This window comes from Gymnodraco acuticeps, unplaced genomic scaffold, assembly GCF_902827175.1.
Source record: "Gymnodraco acuticeps unplaced genomic scaffold, fGymAcu1.1, whole genome shotgun sequence".
Lineage (NCBI taxonomy): Eukaryota > Metazoa > Chordata > Actinopteri > Perciformes > Bathydraconidae > Gymnodraco > Gymnodraco acuticeps.
In genome coordinates, this window is record NW_022990165.1 from 448,414 (window position 1) to 473,817 (window position 25,404).

The 25,404-nt window shown below is 40.1% G+C and overlaps 3 protein-coding genes across 4 annotated transcripts; 2 read left to right on the forward strand and 1 right to left on the reverse strand.

Annotated features, from left to right (window-relative positions):
- The first annotated feature begins 129 nt into the window (after window positions 1-129).
- pnpo (pyridoxamine 5'-phosphate oxidase) lies at window positions 130-5,196 on the forward strand. Its single transcript, XM_034217549.1, has 7 exons — window positions 130-369; window positions 2,719-2,843; window positions 2,928-3,027; window positions 3,254-3,307; window positions 3,401-3,529; window positions 3,610-3,680; window positions 3,955-5,196. Exons 1-7 carry the CDS (start codon window positions 145-147, stop codon window positions 4,118-4,120), a joined length of 870 nt encoding a protein of 289 aa, XP_034073440.1. The 5' UTR covers window positions 130-144; the 3' UTR covers window positions 4,121-5,196.
- A 521-nt stretch (window positions 5,197-5,717) lies between these two features.
- prr15lb (proline rich 15 like b) lies at window positions 5,718-15,171 on the reverse strand. Its single transcript, XM_034217551.1, has 2 exons — window positions 15,021-15,171; window positions 5,718-6,540 (listed from the first exon to the last, which is right to left on the reverse strand). The coding sequence occupies exon 2, from the start codon at window positions 6,510-6,512 to the stop codon at window positions 6,177-6,179; it is 336 nt and encodes a 111-aa protein (XP_034073442.1). The 5' UTR covers window positions 6,513-6,540; window positions 15,021-15,171; the 3' UTR covers window positions 5,718-6,176.
- Window positions 15,162-25,101, forward strand: cdk5rap3 (CDK5 regulatory subunit associated protein 3). Of its 2 annotated transcripts, none has more exons than XM_034217548.1 (14): window positions 15,162-15,241; window positions 16,847-16,892; window positions 17,193-17,324; window positions 17,613-17,713; window positions 17,863-17,911; window positions 18,510-18,688; window positions 18,757-18,893; window positions 19,080-19,224; window positions 22,173-22,280; window positions 23,317-23,392; window positions 23,477-23,565; window positions 24,327-24,532; window positions 24,617-24,788; window positions 24,961-25,101. In XM_034217548.1, exons 3-14 carry the CDS (start codon window positions 17,282-17,284, stop codon window positions 25,024-25,026), a joined length of 1,371 nt encoding a protein of 456 aa, XP_034073439.1. In that variant the 5' UTR covers window positions 15,162-15,241; window positions 16,847-16,892; window positions 17,193-17,281; the 3' UTR covers window positions 25,027-25,101. The 2 variants fall into 2 exon arrangements, with proteins under 2 accessions (XP_034073439.1, XP_034073438.1); XM_034217547.1 differs by lacking the exon at window positions 15,162-15,241 and adding an exon at window positions 16,373-16,564.
- The last annotated feature ends 303 nt before the right edge of the window (window positions 25,102-25,404 follow it).

Here is a 25,404-nt window from a genome sequence, read left to right on the forward strand (position 1 = left end):
AGATTTTGTATTTAAATCATACAACGCTTTATTTATAACCAAAGTTTACGTGTGAAAATATATTTGAAAATTATTTGGACATGCATATTACAAACAGTTGGTCCAGTTACAAAACAAGTAATCGGCTACTTTACGTAAAGGAGGATGTGTTGTTACGTCAGCGTCAGTTTGACAATCATGAGGCGCATACTCATTGCGAATTTACTATTGAGGCAGAGCAGTTTATTTCTCAGAAATCCTCGTTATCATGCCTCTCTGACAGCGGGTCATCGACGTGTCTGTGCACGGAATTTCTGCCGGAAATCATCGAGCGAGGACACAAACATGGACCTGAGTAACATGAGGAAGAAATACAAAGGAGATGAGGACGTGAGTTACCTGTCAGGGAAATACACAGTCATATAACATCATATAGTGTGTAACTGCAACTGCAAGGTTATTATAATTTAAGTTCAATGAAGGTGGAAAAACACTGCTATAAATTTGTTTTTATATCTACCCGGTTGTCTTGAGAAAAAAACTGAGACTTGTACAACCTATAAGCAAATCTAGGTATTCCAAAGATAGTGACACTGGTTGGCTCATTCATAAGGGCCTGTGCAGGGTCGGCGTCATGGGGGGTCATTCGCGGGTCATGCCCCCCCAAATGAGTCACTGTGCCCCCCAACGCAGGGTGGGCAAGCCTTGCCACTTTGCCGTTGTTTTCTTTTTTTAATCATATAAGTGAAAACGTTTCCACTAAAGGTTTTTTGTGTGAAATACATCAGAAATAAATAATACAAATATAAAACACAGCCTGAGGTGTGCTCACTGCTGCTCTCTGATTGGTGTGTTGCTTGACCAATGACCCCTGACCTTTTTGTGTTATCATTACGTGGCTGTGTGTTTAGATGAGAGCCCAGTGGCGATCTGTTCATCTGTTATACTGATTATACAGTAAAGCCATCAAAAATAATATGATATACAGTACAGTACAAGTACATGGGTCTCTGTGTTTCATTCAAGCTCTGTATGTGTGTGGCACGAGCGCATTTTGTGAGTGCGTGAGCGGTAACGTGGAATGTTGTTGTTAGCATCTGGTTAGCTAGCTATGCTAACGGTTATAAAGGGCTGTTTCTACACCAAGGTGGAGGAGAGTCCTCTCCTGTGAGACTGAGAGGATCTTATAACGTCAGCTCAGTGAGGTAAGGACTCTCTCAGTGTTTAGATAGTTCACTTTAGTGTAAGTTATCTCAGTGGGTCTCAAACGGTTTGGTCACCATTTATGTAAGTATTTTCGAGGAATACCTTTATATGATTATAGTTATTAAAGAGAGAATAAATGAAAAACGGGTATGAAATACTATAGGACAGTAACACAAGAATACAGTTTAAAAGGGGAATGATTAGTAAAATATCCATAAAGAAAAAGTAAATGTGTGTACAGTTCTGTTTCATATGGATGCTGAGAGATGTAGGCTATCCATAGATCTCTTCACTTTGCTCTCAAAGTGCACCAGATTGATGCTTTTAACTTCAATATTTTAAAAATAATCTTCCCGGGGGAGCATGCCCCCAGACCCTCCTAGAGGAGGTTAGGTCCACCCCCACCTAAGACATGTTCACATGGATAGGATACTAAATACATTTGCACACTTTTTATATGGTGGCCTATGTCCATATCAAATCAAATCAAGTTTTATTTATATAGCACATTTTTCAACGATTTTTGGTCGAGCCAAAGTGCTGTACATATAATAAAAAATAACCTACAGTAAAGACACTTTACAGCAAATACAACGGCACAGTTTATGCAGAATATCAGTATGAGAAAACGACACCCTCTGTCCTTATATGTTTCTGTTTTGGTGGTCGTGCCACAACGGTGCATGTATGCACAAGTCATAGGTGCGCTATACAATAGCACTACACCCCTGCAATGTGTGTGAAAGAAAATAGACTTTACAGCATGTTTTTTTAAATTGAAGTTGCGTTGGTGTTTGTGTGTTGGTTGTTGACGGCAGTGTGTCCCCCCTTGGTAAATGATTGCCCCCCCATTCGATTTGTTCTAGAGCCGACCCTGGGCCTGCGTGAGGTTTATGTAAGGTCAGTAGTGTCTGTTTTCAGTCATTTATCAAAGTTAAAGAGCTACTGCCAGACTACACAAATACTAATACAAGTAAAAGCTTCCAAAACCTTACTTAATAAAAGTAGGCTATCTATCTAGCAACATTCTCAGTCAGTTATGTTATTGGAATAATATGACTGCTGCATTCATGTGCATGGTGCATTTTAGTGCTGTAGATGTTGCAGGATGTATCATATTCTTTAAGATTCCCATATGTTTGTAGCTGTATTGCTGCCCTATTAGAACCACATCTTTAAATAGGACAACTTCTATAGCCCTGTTTTGACTTTTGCATATTCCAGTTGATCCAAGAGGCTTTTAAAAAAGTGTAATCTTAAGAAGCAGGAACATTATCTTCAGTCATTGAGGAACACTAAATCCTTCATTTTATCCAAAACACTCAAACCCAAAAGGATCAAGTTAATAGCAACTAAAGCTGTCGAACACATATAATGAGTAAAAATGTAGCATTTTTCCCTCTAAAATGTGGTAGAGTAGAGGTATAAAGTTGCACAAAATGGAAATCCTCTAGTTAACACTAGTTGAGTAAATATATCCACCATTGTCTGTTTCTCAGAACATTCACGTATGATTGATTATTTGTTTCCCAGTGCTTTGAGGAGAGCCAGCTTGTGTCTCTGGACCCGATCACTCAGTTTGGGAACTGGTTCGATCAAGCCACAAAGTGCCCTGAAGTCGGAGAGGCAAATGCTATGTGCATCGCCACAGCCACCAAGTGGGTAACAGAAACTCCCAAAATCAAATGTATTTTCATTTTTGTAACGTCTAATGTCAACTCTCTCCCTGCCTGTCTGTACAGAGATGGACGCCCCTCGGCTCGTATGGTCCTCCTGAAAGGTTACAGCAACGAGGGTTTCCGTTTCTTCTCCAACTACGAGAGCAGGAAGGGTTCTGAGCTGGTGAGTTACTCCACCTTGGAACCCACTGAAAAGTTTGTAGAGCTTACAATGTTCATTTCGATTCCCTTTCTCTGGGAATCAATTGTTTTTCATTTAAGAAGAAATAGACGACAATGTGTATGTGATTCAGCTCCTTTACTGGTTAGTTGTTGCAGCAGCTTGACTATTAATTATTATATTTGTAGGATGTATTGTTATTTATTGCCTTCTATGTTTTTGTCCTCAGGAAAGCAATCCCCATGCATGTCTTGTCTTTTACTGGGAACCCCTTAACCGACAGGTCAGCATCCATCAAGTGCTCATCATTTCCTGCCTTATATTACATATTTTTTATAGATTTTCCACAGTAATACATTTGAATTCTGATATGCAGATTCGCATTGAGGGCAATGTGGAGAGAATCCCCTTCCAGAGCTCCTGTGACTACTTCCACTCCCGGCCAAAGAGCAGCCAGATCGGGGCAGTTGTGAGCCGACAGAGCACTCCGGTTCCTAACAGAGATGTAAGACCCCAAACAATACCTTCATATGTACGTAAATACTTTAAAGGCTCACTTTTTACTGTCTTGTCTTGTCTTTTTAGTATTTAAGGCAGAAGAATGCAGAGCTGGAGGAGAAGTACAAAGACACAGATGTGCCTATGCCTGATTACTGGTGAGCATCAGACCACTTGTTCTTTCTATTATAACATCTTCAAATCATGAAAAGGTGAAGGAACTTTGTTACATTTTACTTGCAAGAATCCATTAGTCATAGTTAATGCCATAGTACTTTATTATTGCCGAGTGGGCCAGTTCTCTTGTCCAGTACACTTCATTTGACCATTTACCCTTTGGTAACCCATAGGACTATCGCTCAGTCTTGTGAACACATCAAAACAATGTTATCTCATCATTTCCTGATTGAAATAACTGTCCTTTGTGAACAGGGGCGGCTACATCGTCAAGCCCTCCCTGATAGAGTTCTGGCAGGGTCAGACCAACCGGTTGCACGACCGCATCGTCTTCACCCGGCCCAAAGATGGAGAGACGGAGCTGGGGGAGTTTCAGCACGCTGCCGAGGGGGGCTGGGTGTACCAGCGTCAGTCCCCGTGAGAACTACCTCAACTCATCGTTCATAATCAAATGTGTTGAACTCTATGGAAGTAAGCGCTCGTCTCTAGGTACTTCAATGTTGATTTCATAGGTGCTACTGTGTGAAGGATTCATCTACAAGCAAACTGTGTTGTGTCATCTCCTCGTTCTTTATGTCAGTTCATTTATTTGGAGGTGTGACGCTCTTGTGGTACAACTTGAATTGTCTTTATGTCATGAAAACATGCTGTATGGTTTACAGAAAAAGAGCAAAGTCAACCTGGTTGCGCTAAATAATGATTGACAGGGACATTGTCTATTCAGCCTTGTTGTCCTAACGTTGCGGATACTGTGTCCTGCATCTTAAAAAGCACAACCTGTACCATAAATGCACCCCTCAATGTTGGAATAATCTGTAATGCTTTGGTTTTTAGAGGTCTGTTCCTAATAAGTTCCAGAAGAATTATCTGTCAATCTAACAAATAAATACATTCAGTGGCCACTTTATCACTTACACTTGATCATGTAATGCTATCCAAAACCATAAAGTCTACTTTTATGATGTTTATTAAGTAAAAAAGTAATAGAGCCACCACCTATTTCTCCTATAAACAGTACAATAACTAACATGTAACGGAAAATGTACACATTTCCAATTAAAAGCATTTCAGCTCAGCTCAGATAGAAAATGTATGGCAGAGCTGCAACATGGAATTGTAACACATTGTACAAGTGTTCCTAATAAGGGGGCCTCTGATGGTATTCATTGTTTTGTTTTTTCTTTCTAAAATGTTGTAAAATGTTATGTTTGATTGTTGCTACAATTCTGAGCATGTACTGAAGCTTCTCTAGTCAAACCAAGCAACCGCCTCAAATCTTCATTATAATTAGTATTATTTACACCTTATAGAATAACAAGCATCTATATGTGTCTTTCTAGCTGACGACTTAAATTGTGCCAACTATTGTGTGTATCATGTACATGTTGCACTATTACGAGATGTATATTGGTGTTTATTGTTTACTGATGGAAGATGAGAATGTTATTTTGACTTGAATTGACTGAAAAGCCAGATTAAAGTTTAATTTGTAACTGAGGACTGAGTGCATGTGTGGCCAGCAGATGGCAGCACCAACACACAACAAAACACAATCATGTGTAGTCTCACAGTCAAACATACAATCCTGAGGCAACCTTTCAAATGGTCTTTTTATGGAAAGGTTCAATATAAATTAAGTATAACACAAATCAACCTGCAAGTTGGCCTTTAAGCAAAACCAGCTGATCAGGGGATTGTTTTCTTGAATGATCAGCGTTAGTCATCACTGACTTAATAAAAGCCATATAATCAAATGTAAGAAGAGCACACCACTGCGTATCAAATGTCAGTGTCACCATGACAACAAAACCATCCAGCACAAACAAGCTCAGGTGGATAAAAATACTGTAACCCGAAACCAAGATTAAGTTGCTTGAATCATTCATTGACAATACTCAATCAAATGATTGTCTGCACAAATACAACACACTCTTTCTATATTAACTCATCTTGTCATTTTATTAAAAACAAAACTCTTTTTTTGCTTTAGAATTTTAGAAAAACATTACATAAACAGCTTTCATTTAAAATGATTATTTATCACAATATATCAACATCAAAATCAAGTCTCCTATTTACTTTGGTCATGAAAACGTAATAAAAATGTTCTTTTGATTTTGTAAGACGTAAAAAAGGAGGTTTTAATTCCAGCAATCCTTAATAATAATAAAAATAAATGTACAATAAAGTAATTCAAAGGGATGTTTGCATGAGGTGAGGCAGACTGTAGATAAATAACAGAAAGGGAGAATATGAGGCGTAATAAAAACGTCTCCTGTGTGCTGATACCAGCTGTTTGTATTGGTGGGAGTCCATTGGTTACAGTATCTATGGGTGTGGGGCCTTGTGTTGATCCAGTTTAGCACATGTACAGTACAGTAGCACCACATGGTTGTGCTTGTGTACGTTTTATCCTTCATTTCAGCATTTATCAGTGCAACACTCATGTATCACACATTTGCAATCAGGTGTGCTTTTCATTTGTCAGTCTTCTTTTTGTGGTTCTCGTCACTGAGGCTGTGCTCGGAGAACAGGCTGGGGTTCTCTGCCAGCGTGGCTCGGACCTTCTTCTTCTCCTTGAAGCGTCCGGAGTGGGACACCTTGACGTGGCGGCCCTTGGTGGCAGACTTGTCCACGATCTTCTCCAGCCTGGCATTGAACTGGCTGTCCATGTGGTCTGTGGGGGGGGTACCGCTCGGGTGCTCTTTGTTCCCCGTGTTGCTGCCATACTCTGCTGGGATCTCGTACAGGACCTTGGATTCAGACTTCTTCTTGCGGGAGAAGGTCAGCTTCCACCAGCTTTGATCCGCCATGGCACCCGTAGAGAGGGGGAGGACTGACCTGAAGGACACAGAGCTGAGACTGAGCACATGTACTGGAGATGATTATATTTAGACCTGGCATTGAACAGTTTAGTGAGCATACTATAAGAAACACAAGGAAAGAAGCAGTTAGAGCGGGTTTCTCTACCTTATTATGTTACCTTCAATAAAAAAGATATTGCAGCAATATTATTTATTAAAGGTATCAAGTTACCACTCAGAAAAAGCCTTTAGGTGATATCCTCTGCAAAATATTTATAAGAAAGGGATTTTGTAATGCTCATTTAACACTTTACAGAGTTTAAAACTATTTAACTTTGTCCATTTTACAAAAGTGCACATCTTGGAACCATCACTAAGAAAAGCCCCATACCATGAAGGGCAAAATATCCCAAAACAAACTAAACTGACCTCAGCAAATTCTTTTTTTCAAACAACTATTTCTGGTGGTTGGTCAAACATTTCTTACAGTTTGGGATGTTGCTCGAGGAATTTGGACTTTCTCTAAGTATTTATAAAATGCAAGCTATGGTACTAATCCAAAACCATTTTTCAATCAGCCCTGTCTTCAGAGATTAGACAGCAACTATGCAAAGCTTCTTTTTAACATTAGTAGATGTAACCTGAGGGGGGAGGAAACCTGACACTCTGCTCTCGGCTGATACATTAATGATCATCTGAAGAGTATCCTCTTTCCATCTCTCTGAGATCTGATATGAAGTCAGTGTAAACAAAAAGATCACAGACTGATGAGAAGGCAAGCTGTTGTTTTAATGCTGTTGAAACTCAGCCATGTTATAAACAGCAACAGGAAGGTCGCTATTGTCAGCATCACAATAACACCTGGATTTTTCTATTTATATTACTTGATTTACAACAATTCAAAAGTATGTAGCTACACAGATCAGCTATCAGTCTCCTGGCAACCAGTGAGCTAAAATAACTTCCTCATCAAATGAATGTGGACTCTTTGGTGTTTATGATGTGCTGTATAACTTATAATAAAAACTGGCCTTCTTAGTGTCCTGACAGTGACCTTTGGTTTGGGCAGATAGATTTGTTTTCAAGTTTGGTGTTTTCAGTTTCAACGTTTATTATTTTGACATTCACTTAATCATTTATGGTTTTTTTTCAAGCAAGCATGTAAGAGGTTACTGCTTTGTATTAATCTTATGTTAGAACAAATGTAATTTATTTGGGAGTTTTGGCTTGTTGTTCAGACATTTCTTTAAGTCACCTTAGGTATTCTTCAAAATCCCAAAGTAATAAATTATTACAAACAAGACAAAATTGCAAGATCGATAACAAAATATGTACATTCCTGCCCTGGCACAAGATTCAATATAACGTAGTTAGTTTTTTGATCATCACTGCAGACCTTTTTTGTCTACATTTCATCTCTGTATATACTCCCATGTTTTTAACGGGTTTCTTTGTCCATTTTCTAACACAGGCAGAGAAAAGACCAAAACTAATTTTCTGGTTTCATATTTTTGTATTTTGTGTCTCCACTGTGACATGTTAACATGCTAGTTCCAAACCCTTTCCACCCTCTGTCTGAAAGCAGAGCCCAGTCTGCTCTGATTGGTTGGCTGGCCGGCTCTGTTATGATTGGTCAACTTTAGAGATGTCCCACTAGCCCATCACGTACATTATTTTTGGAGTGCTAGCCAAAAGAAGCTCAAGTGTACGTGATGTTACTGTCTTGTTCAAGTTAACAAAGGAGCCCAATTTTCAGTCGGTGTGTTGGAGAGAAACTCTATCTGGAGGGAACTTTGGGATTTTAGCCTTTGCAGACCATTTACATGCACAAAAACCTTTATAAACACACCACAGGAAAATAATAACTCAAAAGAGCATAATAGGCAACCTTTAATTCCAACAAGGTCTTTAAATTCGTGTTGCTCATAATTGTTGAATTCTATTTTAATGCATTTCAAACTGGGATTAACTTCAAACTTTGAACTGCAAATAAAACATAAAAAGTAACTGAATAAACACATGGCTTATAAACCAGATTTTATGAGTTGTTCTAACGCTACGATTTCTACTTTACGAGGGCGGACAGGAAGCAAAGAGGCTCACTAATCCTCCTTTGGTGTGGTCATTTGATCATGTAGCCTATGCAAATACCCAGCATGCCCTTTGCAGAAATACTCCTGTGACTCTTATCAGAGCCATGTGATGTTTGTGGCACCTGCAAGCAGTGCCAAGGTTCAAGAAAGCCAAACAATGGGTTTAATGTTGTGATAGGATTTGAATGGTAATTTAACAATTGTAATGTATGCACTATAATGGAACATTTGATTACTTTAGAGCTAATGTGCTATTATATTCACAACCTAATCGTACTTGTTGCTTATTTACACTTAGTTATAGCATATAAAAATGTCCCTTTTGTAAGTGGTTGCCTTTTTTTCTATCTAACTTTACAAAAAAGACAGGTTTCTCCATACCAAATGTTGAAAGAGCATTTGTATAGTGTTGTTGACTTTTCATTTGGCAGTTTCTACTGAACAAAGTTCCTTGGAGGACGCAGCAGTTGCACACCTTGTTAAGTAACAGATCATAGCGGCATTTGGACACATATTTCTTTTCTGCCATGTTTGACTTCGATGTGACCTTTGAGACGAAAAGCCCTGTTGACATAAAGGAGTCCTGCCATAGTTCTCTTTAATAAGTTACCATGTATTCTGTTATGTGTGGCTGAGCTTCAGAGAGCACGGCAGGAAGGGAACACTGACCACGTTCAGAAATTACTAACCAGCTGCAAAGCTTTTCAGAAGCACAGTGTTTGAACTGGAGGGAGAGAAAAGGGGAGACAATGACAAAGGGAGACAAAGAGAGGAGGAGGCTCCAAGGGCACGAGGACTGCGCTGCCCTCATAATTGAGTACGGTTTATTAGAATCTCAGGTATCCTCCCTTGTGCCAGCTACTGGTGACCCGTAACAGCAGAAGTTGAATGAGTTGATAAGGGGAATATTGTTTTTTGTCTGATGTATAACAATGCTATTTTAGGATTTGTATTATTTGTTATGTGGACATAGAAGGCACGGAAACATAAATGCTGTTTTTTCTTTGAAACATCATGTATGCTAAATATAATGTGAGATTATGTAAGGCTGCAAGGACCAAAACATTTTTAAATGTATAACTTTCTTACTTTTCTGACTTAACTTCTAGCAATCTTGAATTAAAGGTCTCATGTCATGGCCATTTCTACTGATCAGAATTCCATTGTTGAGGTCTACTAGAATAGATTCACATTGTTCAATGTTCCAAACTCACATTGGTTTCTCATACAGCGTCTCTGTATAGTATGTGTATTCACTCTGTCCTAAACGGCTTGTTGGAGCTCCTGCCCCCCTCCCCCTATGAGCCCAGTGTGCTCTGATTGGTCAGCTCGCCCACTCTGTTCTGATGAGTCCACCACCTTACAGCGGAACATCAGTGATTATGTGTTACAATGGCATTTGTTAGCAACCAGGAAATGACACCAGTAATGACAAACAGATGAGAATGCTGCGTGGGCTCTGGGTGCCGTGTTGGCGGGACGTTGCGTGGCTCGCTGCTCCGCCCTTTGAGGCTCGAGGAGCAGACAGTGTGAGCTGTATTACTGGTGTTGTTTCCTGGTTGCTGCGTGGGGTCTGCGAGACACCGCGGACCTCAGCCTGAGCACACACACACACACACACACACACACACACACACACACACACACACACACACACACACACACACACACACACACACACACACACACACACACACACACACACACACACACACACACACACACACACACACACACACACACACACACACACACACACACACACACACACACACACACACACACACACACACACACACACACACACACACACACACACACACACACACACACACACCACACACACACACACACACACACACACACACACACACACACACACACACACACACACACACACACACACACACACACACACACACACACACACACACAGGTGTGAGGAAATTCGCGGAGCTGCGGCTGAGAAAAGATAAGGCTGAGTGAGTGGGTGTTTCTCAATGTCGAGGACGCTTCCTTGGTAGGACAAGTCCCTCCGAGTCAGGTCCTTCAGAAGCGATGCAAGAATCCTTCCAAGGTTGCGGTCGGATAATCCAAAAATCAGCTCCTAACGTCTAACCCTATCGTCTATTCCTTGACCTCTGAGTGAAACGTCACGGGGTTAAGGGATAGTGGATAGGAGAATTCAAAAGGATTTAGGAGAAGAGACTGCGGTACTTTAGGATAATCCGAATGCACTTTCACTATCCGACGTGTTTATGATGTGCCAGCGGACGTCATGAATGTGCGTCTGCTGCTGTGGGGAAACTATGGAAACTACAGTTTTCTATACAGCGGACTACAACATGGATGTTTAATAAGAAGGAGGGACTACTGTAAACTCATCTAGAGACTCTGCACCGTGCTCTGATGCTGTTGCTTTATGCTTTATGAACGTGGACAACAGAGAAACATATTCTTCATGACCAAAGTTGGAATTGAAATAAAAAAGGAAAGTGAAACTTATGCTCATCACCAGAGTTGGGTCTAACGCGTTACTGTAATAACATTACTTTTGTCGGTAACGGAGTAGTGTAACGCGCTACTTTTATAATTCAGTAAGCACACTACAGTTAGGCTACTAACATTGTCCCGACACGCGTTACTTCGTTACTTACTAAAATCAGCCATAATCACACTGACAGACAAGAGGGGTTTCCGCCGCAGGATTATATGTAGGCCTACGTAATCTGCGCGTCCACATCTCCACGTGCAGTGCTGCATAAACATGGCAGAGTCAGCGATAACTTTCGAGGGGTGGAGGTAGTGATGGCAGTTTGACACTGAAGCTTCGAACGGAGCTTCAACCCTGGACTTCCTATTCCATAGAAGCAGTGCTTCGAAGCTTGCTTCAAATCACGTGACATGTGACGTCCGAAGCAGCAACTGCTTCATTTCCTGAATTAATCACTTGACTGGTTCGCGGTCCATTGCGCGATTCAATGCACTGCCTCGTCTCGATTCTGACAGGTGACAGGTTGAAACAGTTTCAAATTTGAGTGCTTCAACACTTTATGACCACTCTAAACAATGCACAATGTGTGGGTTGTTGTCGTAGTTTGCGTTGTTGCTGTTGAGTTGTTGTTGGTATTGCATTTTATATCATTATAGAGCAAGCCAGGAAGAATGATAGGTCGTTCTGGCTCGGGAAACACTTCGAAATGTGGAGAAGTTGTGAACAAAAAGACAATTATCAGTAATATAAAAACAGTTAAATATTTCAAGGAATAGATAGCCAGCCCAGTGGGTACAGCCGGCGGCCCGAATGCGGCGATGTCCTCCGCGCAGCTGGTTCAAAGCCCGGAATGGATGTATTTTAATCATTGCTTTTCAACTTTAATAACTGATAAAAGGCCCTCTCCTCCCTGTCCAAGTGGTTCGATGCTTCATTCAAAGCTTCATTTTGCCATCACTAGGTGGAGGTATGCCCATTATTTTGAGTTTGTCCAAAGAATAGACAGGAATGTGACGGTGAGGTGCAAACTGTGTCCAGGCCAGAAGCTGTTATCCACTGCTGTAAACACCACGTCAAACCTCAACAAACACCTGCAAAGAACACATGCTAAGGTGAAGCTAATGCACACGCTATTTGTTGTTTGTTTATATCACGTAGTCTGTTCTTCTTCTCTGTCTTCCGGTTGTTGCCTGTTTTTGAATGACGAATACACACTACCGCCGCCTGCTGGTAAGGAGAGTTATTGCCACTCACGCATGCGCAGTTCGAACGTGCTCGGCGAGTAAAGTAACGAGTTACTTTATGTAGAGAGTAACGAAGTAGTGTAATATATTACTTTTTTTTTTTTAAAGTAATAGGCCTATGTATTAATTTGTTTTAGTAACGACCCCATCTCTGCTCGTCACCCTCTCCCTCCGGTCCACATTAAAACAAATGATCCCAATACTACGGTGGCCCTGAAGTGCAAGACACCACAGCATTTCAGAAAACACAACAGCATTTCACAAAACACTACAGCATTTCAGAAAACACTACAGCATTTCACAAAACGCCGTAGCATTTCACAAAACACAACAGCATTTCACAAAACGCCGCAGCATTTCACAAAATGCCGCAGCATTTCACAAAACGCCACAGCATTTCACAAAACACCACAGCATTTCACATTGGACGGAAAGGGTATTCCTTAGGGAGAACACTTCTTGTTTGTGATTGGACAGAGCCAGCCATAGAAGCACTGCTGTGATTGGTTGTTTTTGCTGCCAGTCAAGAAATGACGCTGCGTGATTGGCCCAACACATCAGCCGTTAGCTGTTAGCACACACTCAGAGCTCACAGCTCCTCATATCTGTTCAGAAACTGGTTGAATACAGTTGCTGCTTTATTTATGTCTGTATGACGTTGTTGTGAGTGTGGACGGAGCAGCTACAGGTTAGTTTAGCCTGATGGGTCCGATTCCATTCAGAAAACATGCAGAAGATGGACTTCATCTTCAAGTCAAGGTAAGACCACAATTGTAATGAAAATGGGATCTTACGAAGAAAGAACAATCCAATATTTAGATTTCGGGTATACTTTTGTTGAACGGTCTGTTTAAAATGAATCGAAGCATCAGACTAAAAAAGCTTTTGAAAATAACAGAATATTTCGATTAAGGTCAAAATATAATATTTGTAAATCTGACTGAAAGAGTCAGTGCCTCACCAGCCATGAACCTCACCGCACGTCCTGATCACTGTGTATATCACCATTCAAACATCTTTTAAAAGTTGAACAAACCCCACACAGCTCAGTGAAATGTTGACTTTATTTGATAATTTCAGTAAAAACTAACGTTCATATTTCTCTTTTTGATTATAATACTGATGAACGTTCAAAACAAAGCACTTTGGCAACTTACCACATACGTTTTAAAAAGCTTAATAAGCACCGTAACTTTCATCATAATTTCACCGTCATAATTGTTTGTTTCTGTGAACGGCCGACTGTTGTGTGACGCAAATGCTGCGGCTGCAAGGCAGCTTTTTCTCCTCTCCTTTCGGTTAGGGAGGTCCAGTGGTTCCTAAGCTAAAGGAGGTTATAAAGGAAGTTTGAAACCTCCTTTCCTATCATTCTAGAGAATTCGAACGGCACTTATCATGGCTGCCACTGAGGGACTTCCGGGTCATTCACTCCGCTAGGAAGGTTCCTAAGCTAAATGGACTATTCGACTTCAGCCCTAGCCTCGGAAAACAAAGAATTGTGGAACAGGCTAACAGGTGTGCAGGCCCATATGCCCATCATATTTGAGGCCCCGCCATAAATGGAGCGCGATTTCCGTCAAACATTTGGAAATTGCTCCGTGCGCAAAGCATTGTGGGGATTTTTTAAGACCGGAATCTACACATGTGCAGCCTCGAAATTTCCCGCAACGAAGTACGCCGGGCTCTGTAGAATTCCAAGTATGCTGGACATTGGAACAGTCCTTCGGCGGCACTCGATGAGGTAGTATCCTTGAAATAGTGGCTCTGGAGCAGAGCACACTCCAGAGCAGCTTTCCTCGACATTGAGAAACACCCAGTGTGTGTGTGAGGAGCCGTTACGTCACTATGACCAGGAAGAAAAAAATGGAAAAAGAGAAATCTCCAACGAGGCGTTCTGGGGCAGCACAGACAGGTCTTTTCTGTGTTAGAGTTTTACTCGCTACAGGGTGTACTTTGAGGGTTTATGACTCTGCAGACCGTTTACATGCAGAAAAAATTTCATAAAACACAAGGGGACGGGTAATAACCGGAAAAGCATGACATGGGATCTTTAAGGATGGCTTCTCACATCGTCACCAGCCGAAGCCTCAAAATAGCAATGACATCCGTTCGAATAACTTGCAGCAAAGCCTTTGTTTATGTTATATTTATTTCTAATATTTTAAACATTGAACATGTTTTTCCATATTGTAAGATTCCATATTATACATAAGTCAACAGTATCTAAAATGCCTGCTCCAGCCTCCTATTAGCTTAAGATGACATCATAAAACGTGTTATAGTCTGACAAACAGTCTAACCCAAACATTAAATTCATTGTAACTGTAAGATGAGGATAGTCAGCTAATTTGTTTGGCCACCTGGTGTCAAATATTTTTGAATTGTTTGCTTTAATACAGTTCAGTGGTTGTCAAAACTGTTGCATATCATACATCTAATTGTCGCAGTTGCATTGTTGGTCTGTGAAAATACTAGGAACAACGATGGAAATAAGTCTTTGAGACTTTATCGCCCTATGGGTATACAAAGATAATTAATATATATTTAAAAGTTGCAAAAAAAACAAGCCAATACTAAAACTTTTCCTCAAACTATTCAGACTTAAAGGGCATTCTGTTGTCGATCACAATACCAGTTTCTGCAGCATGTTAGAGACATACAAAAGCTATAAAATGTGTGTTCTTACCTTGTTGTTGACTAAGGAAGATCAGATGTCAAACTGTCCCGCCATGCTTACAACCTCTAAACCTCCTCTCTATTTTATTCTCCTTCTCCTCAGGTAATCATGCACAGGTGCAGCATCTCTCTCTCTCTCTCTGTGTGTGTGTCACCTCTGTACTTCCCACTCCAGCACACACCCTCCTCAAACACACACACACCTAAAACCTGCCCCAGCTAAGTGCATGAGTGAGTAAATGTTGCAACCATGTGATTTAGAGGAGCCTTTCGTCTGGCCAACCCAGTCCATATCAAGATCACTGACATCAGGGGTAATGTGAACTTGAGAGGGGAGCAGCTTTCCAAACTGCAGATAAATTCCCTTTATCAGTCTCGCTCTAAAACCCAGTCTTGTGTTAATGTGGAATTTGGACGCAGAATAGAGTTTATATTTGAGTCTCTTATCCCTATTACATAACTGAAGTAAATGGAGAGTTGCATACTCTGGAAGTTAATGTGAATGAGGTGAGGGGGGGGGCCCTTTATGTTTTGCATGGATTGCATAGAATCTCAGTGAATACACATTTACTTTGCAAGTTTGGTCCACATTCAAATGATCTGAAAGTAGGTCACATGGCACGCTGCACAGCATTTTCCTTCTTGAAATGACCAAAAATGTAATGTTATTCCTCTGGTGTTTCCTAACAGAAAATGTGTGAGTTTAACTAAAATATTTTTCGGATTATGATACTTTTAGAGTAGAATAATGTGAACTACTATAAACTTAATAAAGCCTATTAAAACTTGATATGACCTCCATTCTTGTTGAACATGTTGGGTTCAGGGAAAAATCATGATGGTACAGTTGACCAACAGAGAGGGTGGGACACAGTCATATTAAAAATACCTATTTCCTCTGTCTTAAGTTTTCGTTTGTTTTGGCCTTGCTCACTCTTCACTGAAATGTCCAATGTTGATCGAGAAAGCATTTTGAAGGATATTTGAAACAAATCCATAAAATAATCAAGATACACACATCCATCCATTAACATCCACAATCAATAACATACATAATCAGTGTTCTATTTTGTATTTAATTTAGAAAACATAATTTACAATGTGTGACACAAGGACAAAACAGAGATCATGGTAAAATAAACATTCCATAATATACATAACTTCATGCTTACTAGGCTGATATACGTAACTGCTTGCTTGTTCGTTTGTTTATATTTTTATCAGCAAAATACAGTATCTTGCTTTGCCTTAAATTATAATCTCAGTTATAGGTCGACACCGCCCTCTAGTGGTGAATTGTAGATTTGCCACTAAGGATCTGAACCGTCCACCAATCAGCTGCAGGTATCAGCACAGTGTCGTATCATTGGCCAGTCCTTATAGCAGATTTAACATCACCTCCTTCTATTGGTTCTCCTTCCTCGTAACGTGTCATAAACAGTGAAGTCCGGATGATGACAATAATTGTGAATTAAAACCTGATAAATAAACATATAATGAAGCCGTAACATATTGTAAGTACTTTGATTTTGAGGACGTAAAGAAAACATGGAGGTAAGATGAAGTGTTCTTGATTTGGATTGTTTATTAAATCTTACTAGCTAACGTTAGCTTACTAGCTGTCAACCAGTCAAAGTCCAGCAAGTAAAACATAAATATTTCCAGAAGATATGCAATATAGAAAGTTTGCCATTCGGTTCTGTGTAGGGTATTTAACATCGAATATTGCACCCTAATGCGATGTATTTCTCCAGAACTAAGGTACAGCAAAAGCAAAAAAAAAGGGACTAATACAATGTATTATTAATGTTTCCTCTGTCTTTCTGACTTCAACAGAATATTCAAAGCCTTCCAATTGACATACAGACCAGCAAGCTTTTGGGTAAGGCGCGAAAAATAAAACGAGTTGCTGTTTATCCATATGTTACTTTACTTATGTGCAGTGGTGGAAGACGTGTTCAGAACATTGAGTAAAAGTACTAATAATGTGAAAACACTCCACGACTAGTGACTTCCTGCATTCAATACTTCTTAAGCCAAACTGTGTAGCAACAAAATATTTCCCTAAATGCTTATGTGTAAACTAAACTCTTTTCATACCTTTCACCAACTGATGCCTGCAATCTGAATCAGATGATGCCAGATGCACGGTTATTACTGATGTTGAATCATGTGTCCACAGACTGGCTGCTGGACCGTCGTCACTGCAATCTGAAATGGCAGACTGCAGTGAAAGAAATCAGAGAGAAGATCAATGCTGCCATTCAGGACATGCCAGAGAACGAGGAGATCAAGCAGCTCCTCTCCGGCTCCTGTAGGTCCATTATAACCCCAGATTGTGCCTGTTGTCTATTAACATATTTTACATTGAAGTTACAGAGATGAGCATCCATTTTTAGAGTTGGAACATCAACATATTTTTTTAAATACTTTTTGTCATGCAACAGATGAAGTATATGTTGCAGCTTTAGTCCTCGGCTGTTTTGATAAATGTTTTGTTGTGCAGTAAAGGGAACTTGTGTTCAGTCCTCCTTCCTGTTCCTACTCTGTATGAAGGCTTCTAAATGTGCACTCTGTTTCTTTTGTTTGTTTTTATTGACAGACATTCACTACTTTCACTGCTTGAGGATAGTGGAGCTGCTGAAGGGAACTGAGGTCTCCTCTAAGAACATCTTTGGCAGATATTCATCTCAGAGGATGAAGGTGAGCAGATTCGAACGAGCTGCTATTGTCCGTTGGAGTTTCCAATTAGTACCGCATACAAAGAGGGGCTTTCTTCGTGTTGTGTTCCTCTGCTCTAAAACCACTAAAGAATCCTAACATTCACATTTGAATTGTGTTTGTTTTGACAGGACTGGCAAGAGATTGTGTCCCTTTATGAGGCAGATAATATCTATTTGGGTAAGTGTATTATCTTTATGTATTTTTCATTGTATAATATCTGTATGCACTTTTAGACTCCTCTGTATATTATAAGGTAGGCAGGCTATTTTAGCAATCAAAAAATATTTAAATAATTTAAGTTCTTTGTTGCTGCCGATCAAATTATGCTACACTATTATAGGATACATTGCCAAAATTACATAAGGCTATTAAAAAAATATTGTTGCATGTATAACGTTTTTTATTTATTTTATTTCAAAGATGGACATAACAAGAAAAAGTAACTAAAAAAAACAATAGGCGTAAGGTAGAAAATGAATTGCAGTGTTAATTTATTTTATGCATGAACACATGCATGCACATGGTCTTGCATCAGTACATGATTTACTCTAAAAATAAATCTACTTTTACAAAAAAGAAATGTTCCCTTACTCCTGATGGATTCTCTATTTTAAACCCACACAACTGGGTGAACATTTGAAAGGCCCGGAGAGATTATTATGGATCTAATAAAGTCTTTTAAGGGATGATGCTGGGATTATTTGAGTCCAGGAATAACCTTATCGTACCCTCTGATCCCATTAAAAGTTGTTTAAATTAACCAATGTGATCCCAGCGGAGGTGGCCAGCTTGCTGAGTCGCAACGTGAGCTATGAAGGGCCGGCTCTGAGGAAGCAGCTGGCCAAAGCTCAGCAGCTGCAGCAGGAGCTGAGCCGGCGGGAGGTGGACTGCCAGAGCTCGGCCGCAGACCTGAGGGAGCGCTACTACACCGCCTGCAAACAGTACGGCATCACGGTAAGTAGAAGAACATTAGAACTCACTGTAGACATGCTTCATCCTGATGACTGTTTCTCCTCTGGCAGGGAGAACATGTGGCCCGGGAGCTGCAGGCGCTGGTCAAAGACCTGCCAGCGGCTCTGGATCAGGTTGGGAGGGATGCAGCGAAGTTTGAGGAGCACATCAAACTTTATACAGCCTTCACAAACTTTGTATGCGAGTGGTGAGTATAGAACAAAACACAGTCCTACATACCTTACATTTTTTCCAGAATAACTGTTTTTATTCACATACACACATCCCTAGTAGCAGCAGATAAAACATTTGCAGCTCCTAAAATAAAATAAATGTTTTGTCTGTTGTTTATAATTAAAGAAAACAGGAACAGCTTTTTGTTTGTCATCTGTAGGTCTGAACCAGTCCTGCCCATGCTGACATTCGCCCAGCAGAAAGGGAACACAACGTTTTATGAGTGGAGAACGGGGAACGTCCCCACGGTTATTGAGAGGCCAGTTGTGGAGGAAGCACCTTCTGAAACAGTCACAGACGATATGGTGGGTCCTAATGTCTCTATACTGAGTATTAATAAGGGGATACATGCAGTTGAGGCCACAATGATTAGCCCCCCAGGAGTTATGGAACATTTTCCTAAAATTCTTCCCAATGTTTCCAGCATTGATAAAACTTGATATAATCAAACCAGTGCTATATAGTAGCTTTTGGTACATAAATACATTTTCAGGCTTGCTTTATATCAAATATAGTGAAAAATGGGTTGGTCAACAATATTGGCCCCCCATGTGAATTTTTGCTTTTCAAAAAACACACCAAATCAACCAATCAGCTTTCAAACCACACCTAATCAACCAATCAGCTTTCAAACCACACCTAATCAACCAATCAGCTTTCAAGCCACACCTGAGCATTCAATCAGCATAAAAAGGACTCCAAGAAACAGGCACTTGAATACCTTATTGAGAGGGACTATACTACTACTACTACTCACCATGCCAATGACAAAGGAAATCAGTCTTGAGCTCAGAAAGAAGATAGTGGAGGCTCATGATAAGGGGGAAGGCTATACTGCTATTTCCAAGCGCTTCACAGTGTCTAGAACTGCTGTACGTTGCATCATTGCGAAGTACAAGGAGACTAATTCTGTAAGAAACAAACCTAGGCGTGGTCGAAAGCGCAAGATTTCAAGAACTCTGGAGAGGAAAATAGTCAGAGGTGTCAGCAAGAATCCCCGGACATCTGCCAAGATGATTGTTGCTTACCTGGCCTCTTCTGGAGTTGATGTTTCAAGGAACACAGTGGTGAGGGCTCTTCATCGTGGTGGGCTTCAGGGCCATCGTCCCAGAAGAACCCCTTTACTCAAAGAGCAGCACATCAGAGCCAGACTGAGGTTTGCCCGTGAACATTTGAAAGGTAAAGATGAGTTTTGGAAGTCTGCTTTGGTCTGATGAGACTAAACTGGAACTGTTGGGCACATGGATGTTGCTCATGTTTGGCGAAGAAAGGGAGAGGCCTTCAACCCTAAGAACACATCATGCTGTGGGGCTGTTTTGCAGCCTCAGGCACAGGGAGCTTTGTTCGGGTGCAAGGCATCATGAAAAATTAATATGAAAAAATCTGCTCTTAGTCTTCGCTTAGGTCGTCGCTGGGTCTTCCAACAAGACAATAGAGGCTTCTCAATACTCAAATTTTCCCTCCTCGACTCCTCGGTCCTCCGGTAGTGACCCGGAAATGAATTTCAGCGCGCCATTTTGAAGGACATCTCATTTCTCTAAATGCACACCAAGGACCGAGCATCGAGGAGGCTCTCTGGAGGAGCTCTAACCGAGGAGACACTGATGGTTCCTCCGCGGATGCATTTCCGGGAACGGTGGAGGCGTGACGCACGGCCGGACTTATCTCAGCCAATGACAGCTCTGCATGCATCCCCTGGATATTATTTTAGAAACTGCTTTCATCGCGTCGCGATGTTTCCAGAGAGAACCGCTGTGAGGTCCGTGCAGAAAGCAAAGCAGTGTGTATAATATATATCACTCAGTATAACAGGCCTACTCTCTTTATTTGCTTTAGTTTAGTAGATATCTACAAACAAAGAGTCGATATTTTTCTAAGACCATTTAGTGCTTCACATAATAAAATACACAACGCCTGATATGCTTTAGGAGCTGTAGGTGTGTGTGGTACAGTGTGTAGGTGTGTGTGTGTGGTACAGTGTGTAGGTGTGTGTGTGGTACAGTGCGTAGATGCGGCGGACAGACAGGTCTCAGTTGGTTTGGTGGCCTCTGCTTACTTTTAATACTTGTAAATACAACTTTTGGCCCGTAATTTCAATTCCCCATTTCAGCGACCAGAGAGGGGGGGGGGGGGGGATATATCCAGTCTCTGATTGTGTTACGTTATTATGAGAGTGCTCTCATACTTTAAAAATTGTATATATTTATATAAATATATGTGTGTGTATATGTCCGCATCTGTAGCCTGTTATTGTCTCATTATACCGCACTGTGAATGAATCAAAGTAAATATATAAGTCGTCATGAACACATCTGTCCATCAGACAGAGGGCTGTGCCTCCTGTCATCATTAATGGACGTTTCTTTAAAATGACCGCTCAGAGGAGAGGAGTTCTCATTTCTCTGACCGCCTGCTGCTTCCCCTCCTCTCTCCTCGGTTCCCCTCCTCAGTCCTCCGCTCGCCTCTCCTGTGGGCGGGACTAAGTCTCGAGGATAGGAGTCGAGGAGGGGAAATTTAAGAATTGAGAAGCCTCTAATGATCCAAAGCACACATCAAAATTGGTCAAACAGTTCCTAAAGGACACCAAAACCAAGGTGTTGGAGTGGCCCGTACAGAGCCCAGATCTTAATCCTATTGAGAATCTGGCGGGTGCTCAAAGTGAATGTCCATGCTCGGAAACCACCAATTTGGACCAGCTGGAACAATTTGCAATGGAAGAATGGGCCAAAATCCCTCAAGAGACCTGTGCCAACCTAGTAAAGAACTACTCTAAGAGGTTCTTGGCAGTTGTGGCTCAGAAAGGGTACACTATTGACTATTAATGGCCTGGGGGCTAATATTTTTTGACCAACCCATTTTTCACTATATTTGATATAAAGCAAGCCTAAAAACTTATTTTATGTTCCAAAATGTACCAAAAGCTACTAAACAGCACTAGTGAATGTTTGATTATATCAAGTTTTATCAATGCTGGAAACATTGGGAAGAATTTTAGGAACATTTTCCATAACTCCTGGGGGGCTAATAATTGTGGCCTCAACTGTACATAATAGAAACTTCTATTACCACCTAATGAGGGTTGTCAAACTTAATCTCAGAGTCCTTTCTCTTGGGGCAGCTCTCTCCTACTGCAAGATATTCAACAAATAACATCATTTATTAAATAAGTGTACGTTTCTTTTAATTCACCATTCATTTGCCTCACTGCTGACTTAAATGTTTGTGTATGGTGGTCTTTGAAAATCCGCTTCAGATTGACTGGGGTAACTTTGGCAGTGGTGCAGACACTCTGGGTGTTACCACCGCCATCACAGTGGAGGATGGAGCCGACTATGGCATCAGTCTGGAGACCAGCGCTGAGGTAACATATCTGCATTTTAAATATACAGTACTCATTTTATCATACGCATTATGTTACTCAAATGTTAACATGTACATATTAATTTGAATGTAGAACATTTTCTACAGATAGAAAATATTAATGTGGTTTACATTCTGTAATGGTTAGTATTAATCTAGCTAAAACTATGTAATTGATACTATTGGGAAACACATTACATTTACTCTCATTCTAGATAAATAACTAAAAATAAATAAGTATAAAAAAACATGTATATTATACTACAATACATACCAGATTAAATAATAATACTTCATATATAGGATCTGCTATTAAGTGTGTTAAAATGCAGAATTATAGAAGAATACAAGTAAAAAAAGAAAATACCGTATAAATGAAGTTCATTTATCTTAAGTATGGATAGTTTGGTTGAAGGATTGAAGATGTGCATATACAGAAGTCCAGATCCATCTTTAATTGTCTCTTTCTTATCGTTTGTTGATTGATCTGACAGAAAAGGGGGTTACAAATCACATTGAGATTACACATCATAATAATAATAATTCAAAATATATTTCAGCAAAGGCAGTCATCTGAGCATAATTAGGCATAAGAATGTAGAACTAACTTAAACAAGTGCAATTTAAACAGTTCAGCAAACACGGATATCAACTACGTAAGCTGTTAAATTAATAGCATTTACAGCAAAGGAAACTCACAGATCATTTACGCAGGGAAACAGTTGGTGTGAGGCTTCCACATGAGGCTTCTTTGTTCTGGAAAGGATTTGCCACAGGTGAGCTGGCTGCCTTTAGATTACTTAGCTCCGCCCCTCCAGGATGGCAGGTAGAGGAAGATTGGACGGGGATATTCCATACAGTAGTAGTATTAAATGGAAAGACATTTGTTCTAAACTGATCCCAACTCTGACAATTCAACAAATATACACTTAAAAGCCTAATGGTGTTAAAAGCAATTAAAAAGAACACATTTGTAACATTTTGCTTTTGGAACTTCTGCTCTAATATAACAACTTGTACCTGCCTCCCTTTAACAGGACACTGGTGGCATTGACTGGGGTGACAGTGAAGCAGCTCCCATTGAAATTGAAATTGTTGATGCAGGCACAGACTGTAACTACTTTTCCCTTATAAATCAACATTATTGCTCAGCTGTTAACATTTCTGTTTGCTAAAATAATGTTTGTTAACTTGCAGGTCCTGAGGGTGTGGCACGAGGTGAGGATGCTCTGACTATCCTGGAGAACTCTCAGTCACGCAGCGTGTTCATTGATGAGCTCACGGAGGTAAAGACTGCTGCCATCTAGTGTTAAATAACTCTTCAACAACCGTGAATCCCCTGATTTACTTTTAACATCTGCAAATATAAAAAAATCACTTATTTGGAATAATGAGTCTAGCTTTTAGAATCACGATTTTAAAGAAATTGACCCTTCAATAGCGTTTTATTTGTCAGATTTTTATAGATTTTTTATTTCACGGTCAACTTGTATATTTTCTACTTTTTAATGCTGTTCTATTTCTATTTTGAGATGTTTACATTTTTTTATTTTTCATTTCTACTCTTTTAATTTGTACTTCTGTGCAATGCTTTGTTTTTTATGCTGCTGCAACGCAAACATTTACCAATTTGGGATCAATAAAGTACATCTTATCTTATAAATGGCTTAAGACGTAAAACCCATCTATAGAGAACTGGAATGATATAATTTATGACATTTTGGAAAGAATCACCATCTCTAAGAGCCTTGGGGAAATACAATTTGCCCTTTTTTTTTTTTTTTAAATGGTGTATTTCTTAATCGCAAAATCAAAAACACCCCATGTACTACTTTTGAGTTCAATCATTATATTGTATAAAGCTTAAAAGAGGAATCATGCTGTAAAAGTAACAAACTAAAAATAATGATTAAAAAAACATGGCCTTGGGTGATCAAAAATAAAGGAAACAAATTCAAATAATAAACTGAAAGGAAAATAAATTTGGATTAGGTCATCTGACAGATTTAGCCCCAACATGTGATACTGGTTTCATGTGTTTGTACAGCTGGAAGTGTTTTTAACCCAGCGCATAAGTGAGATGGGAGAGGAGGGAGATGTGGTGGCCATGAGCCAGTTCCAGATGGCCCCTTCTGTCATCCAAGCTCAATCCCGTGAACACGTGCGGGGGATGCTGTCAGAGGTGCGGGACCTCCTGGGTCGCCTCACCTCGCTCCGGATGCAGCACCTGTTCATGATCCAGGCCTCGCCACGGTACGCTGAGCCCCATAGCATCTGCTTCAGTCAGCATAAATCAACACCTTCTCATTTTTCTTACATCTGAAATGTGTTGTTTAGGTATGTTGAGCGTGTGTCAGAGGTGCTGAGGCAGAAGCTGAAGCAGGCAGACATCCTGGTCCTGAAAGCTGCCTCAATGGTTGAGAGGAGACAGGAAGCTCTGGAGGAGCAGTCCAGGCTGGAGCCTCGTGTCGACCTGCTGGCAGGACGCACCCGGGAACTCCAGAAAATGGTATTGGATTACACTTTCAGTTTATTTTTATGTTCACACTTCAGTTCACTAGAAAGAGAAAGTGCTGTAGGGTTTTTCTCCCCACCCATATCACTGGATCATTAGATCTATCTTGACATATACTGTAATAATGAGTATTGTCGTCATTAATTCTGATTTGTTTCTTTTACAGATTGAAGCAGACATTTCAAAGCGATACAACAACCGGCCTGTCAACCTAATGGGGGTTAATATATAGTGGACGTTGTGACATTTACTAAAAATCTTTTGTCATGAATTCTCAGAAATAAAAGTGGTATTTAATTGTAATTTATTACGTCTTGTGTGGATTCTTTACAAAGTCTGGATTAACACTGAAAATATTAATGAAGTAATGGATCATTCATTATTTATGAAAAAACATGAAGAAAACTTGTGGATGGAAATCTTTCAAACAAAACAAGTAAATTGACAATTACTTTTCAACATTTCAAATAACTAAGTTTATTATCTGACTTCTGACTACTGTTAAAGGATTATACAAAATGTATCGTATATTACATATACAATATACATATTTATAACGTGTTATTTTGTGCTAAATATCTTAGTGAGACTTTTTCAGTGGTGGAAAATA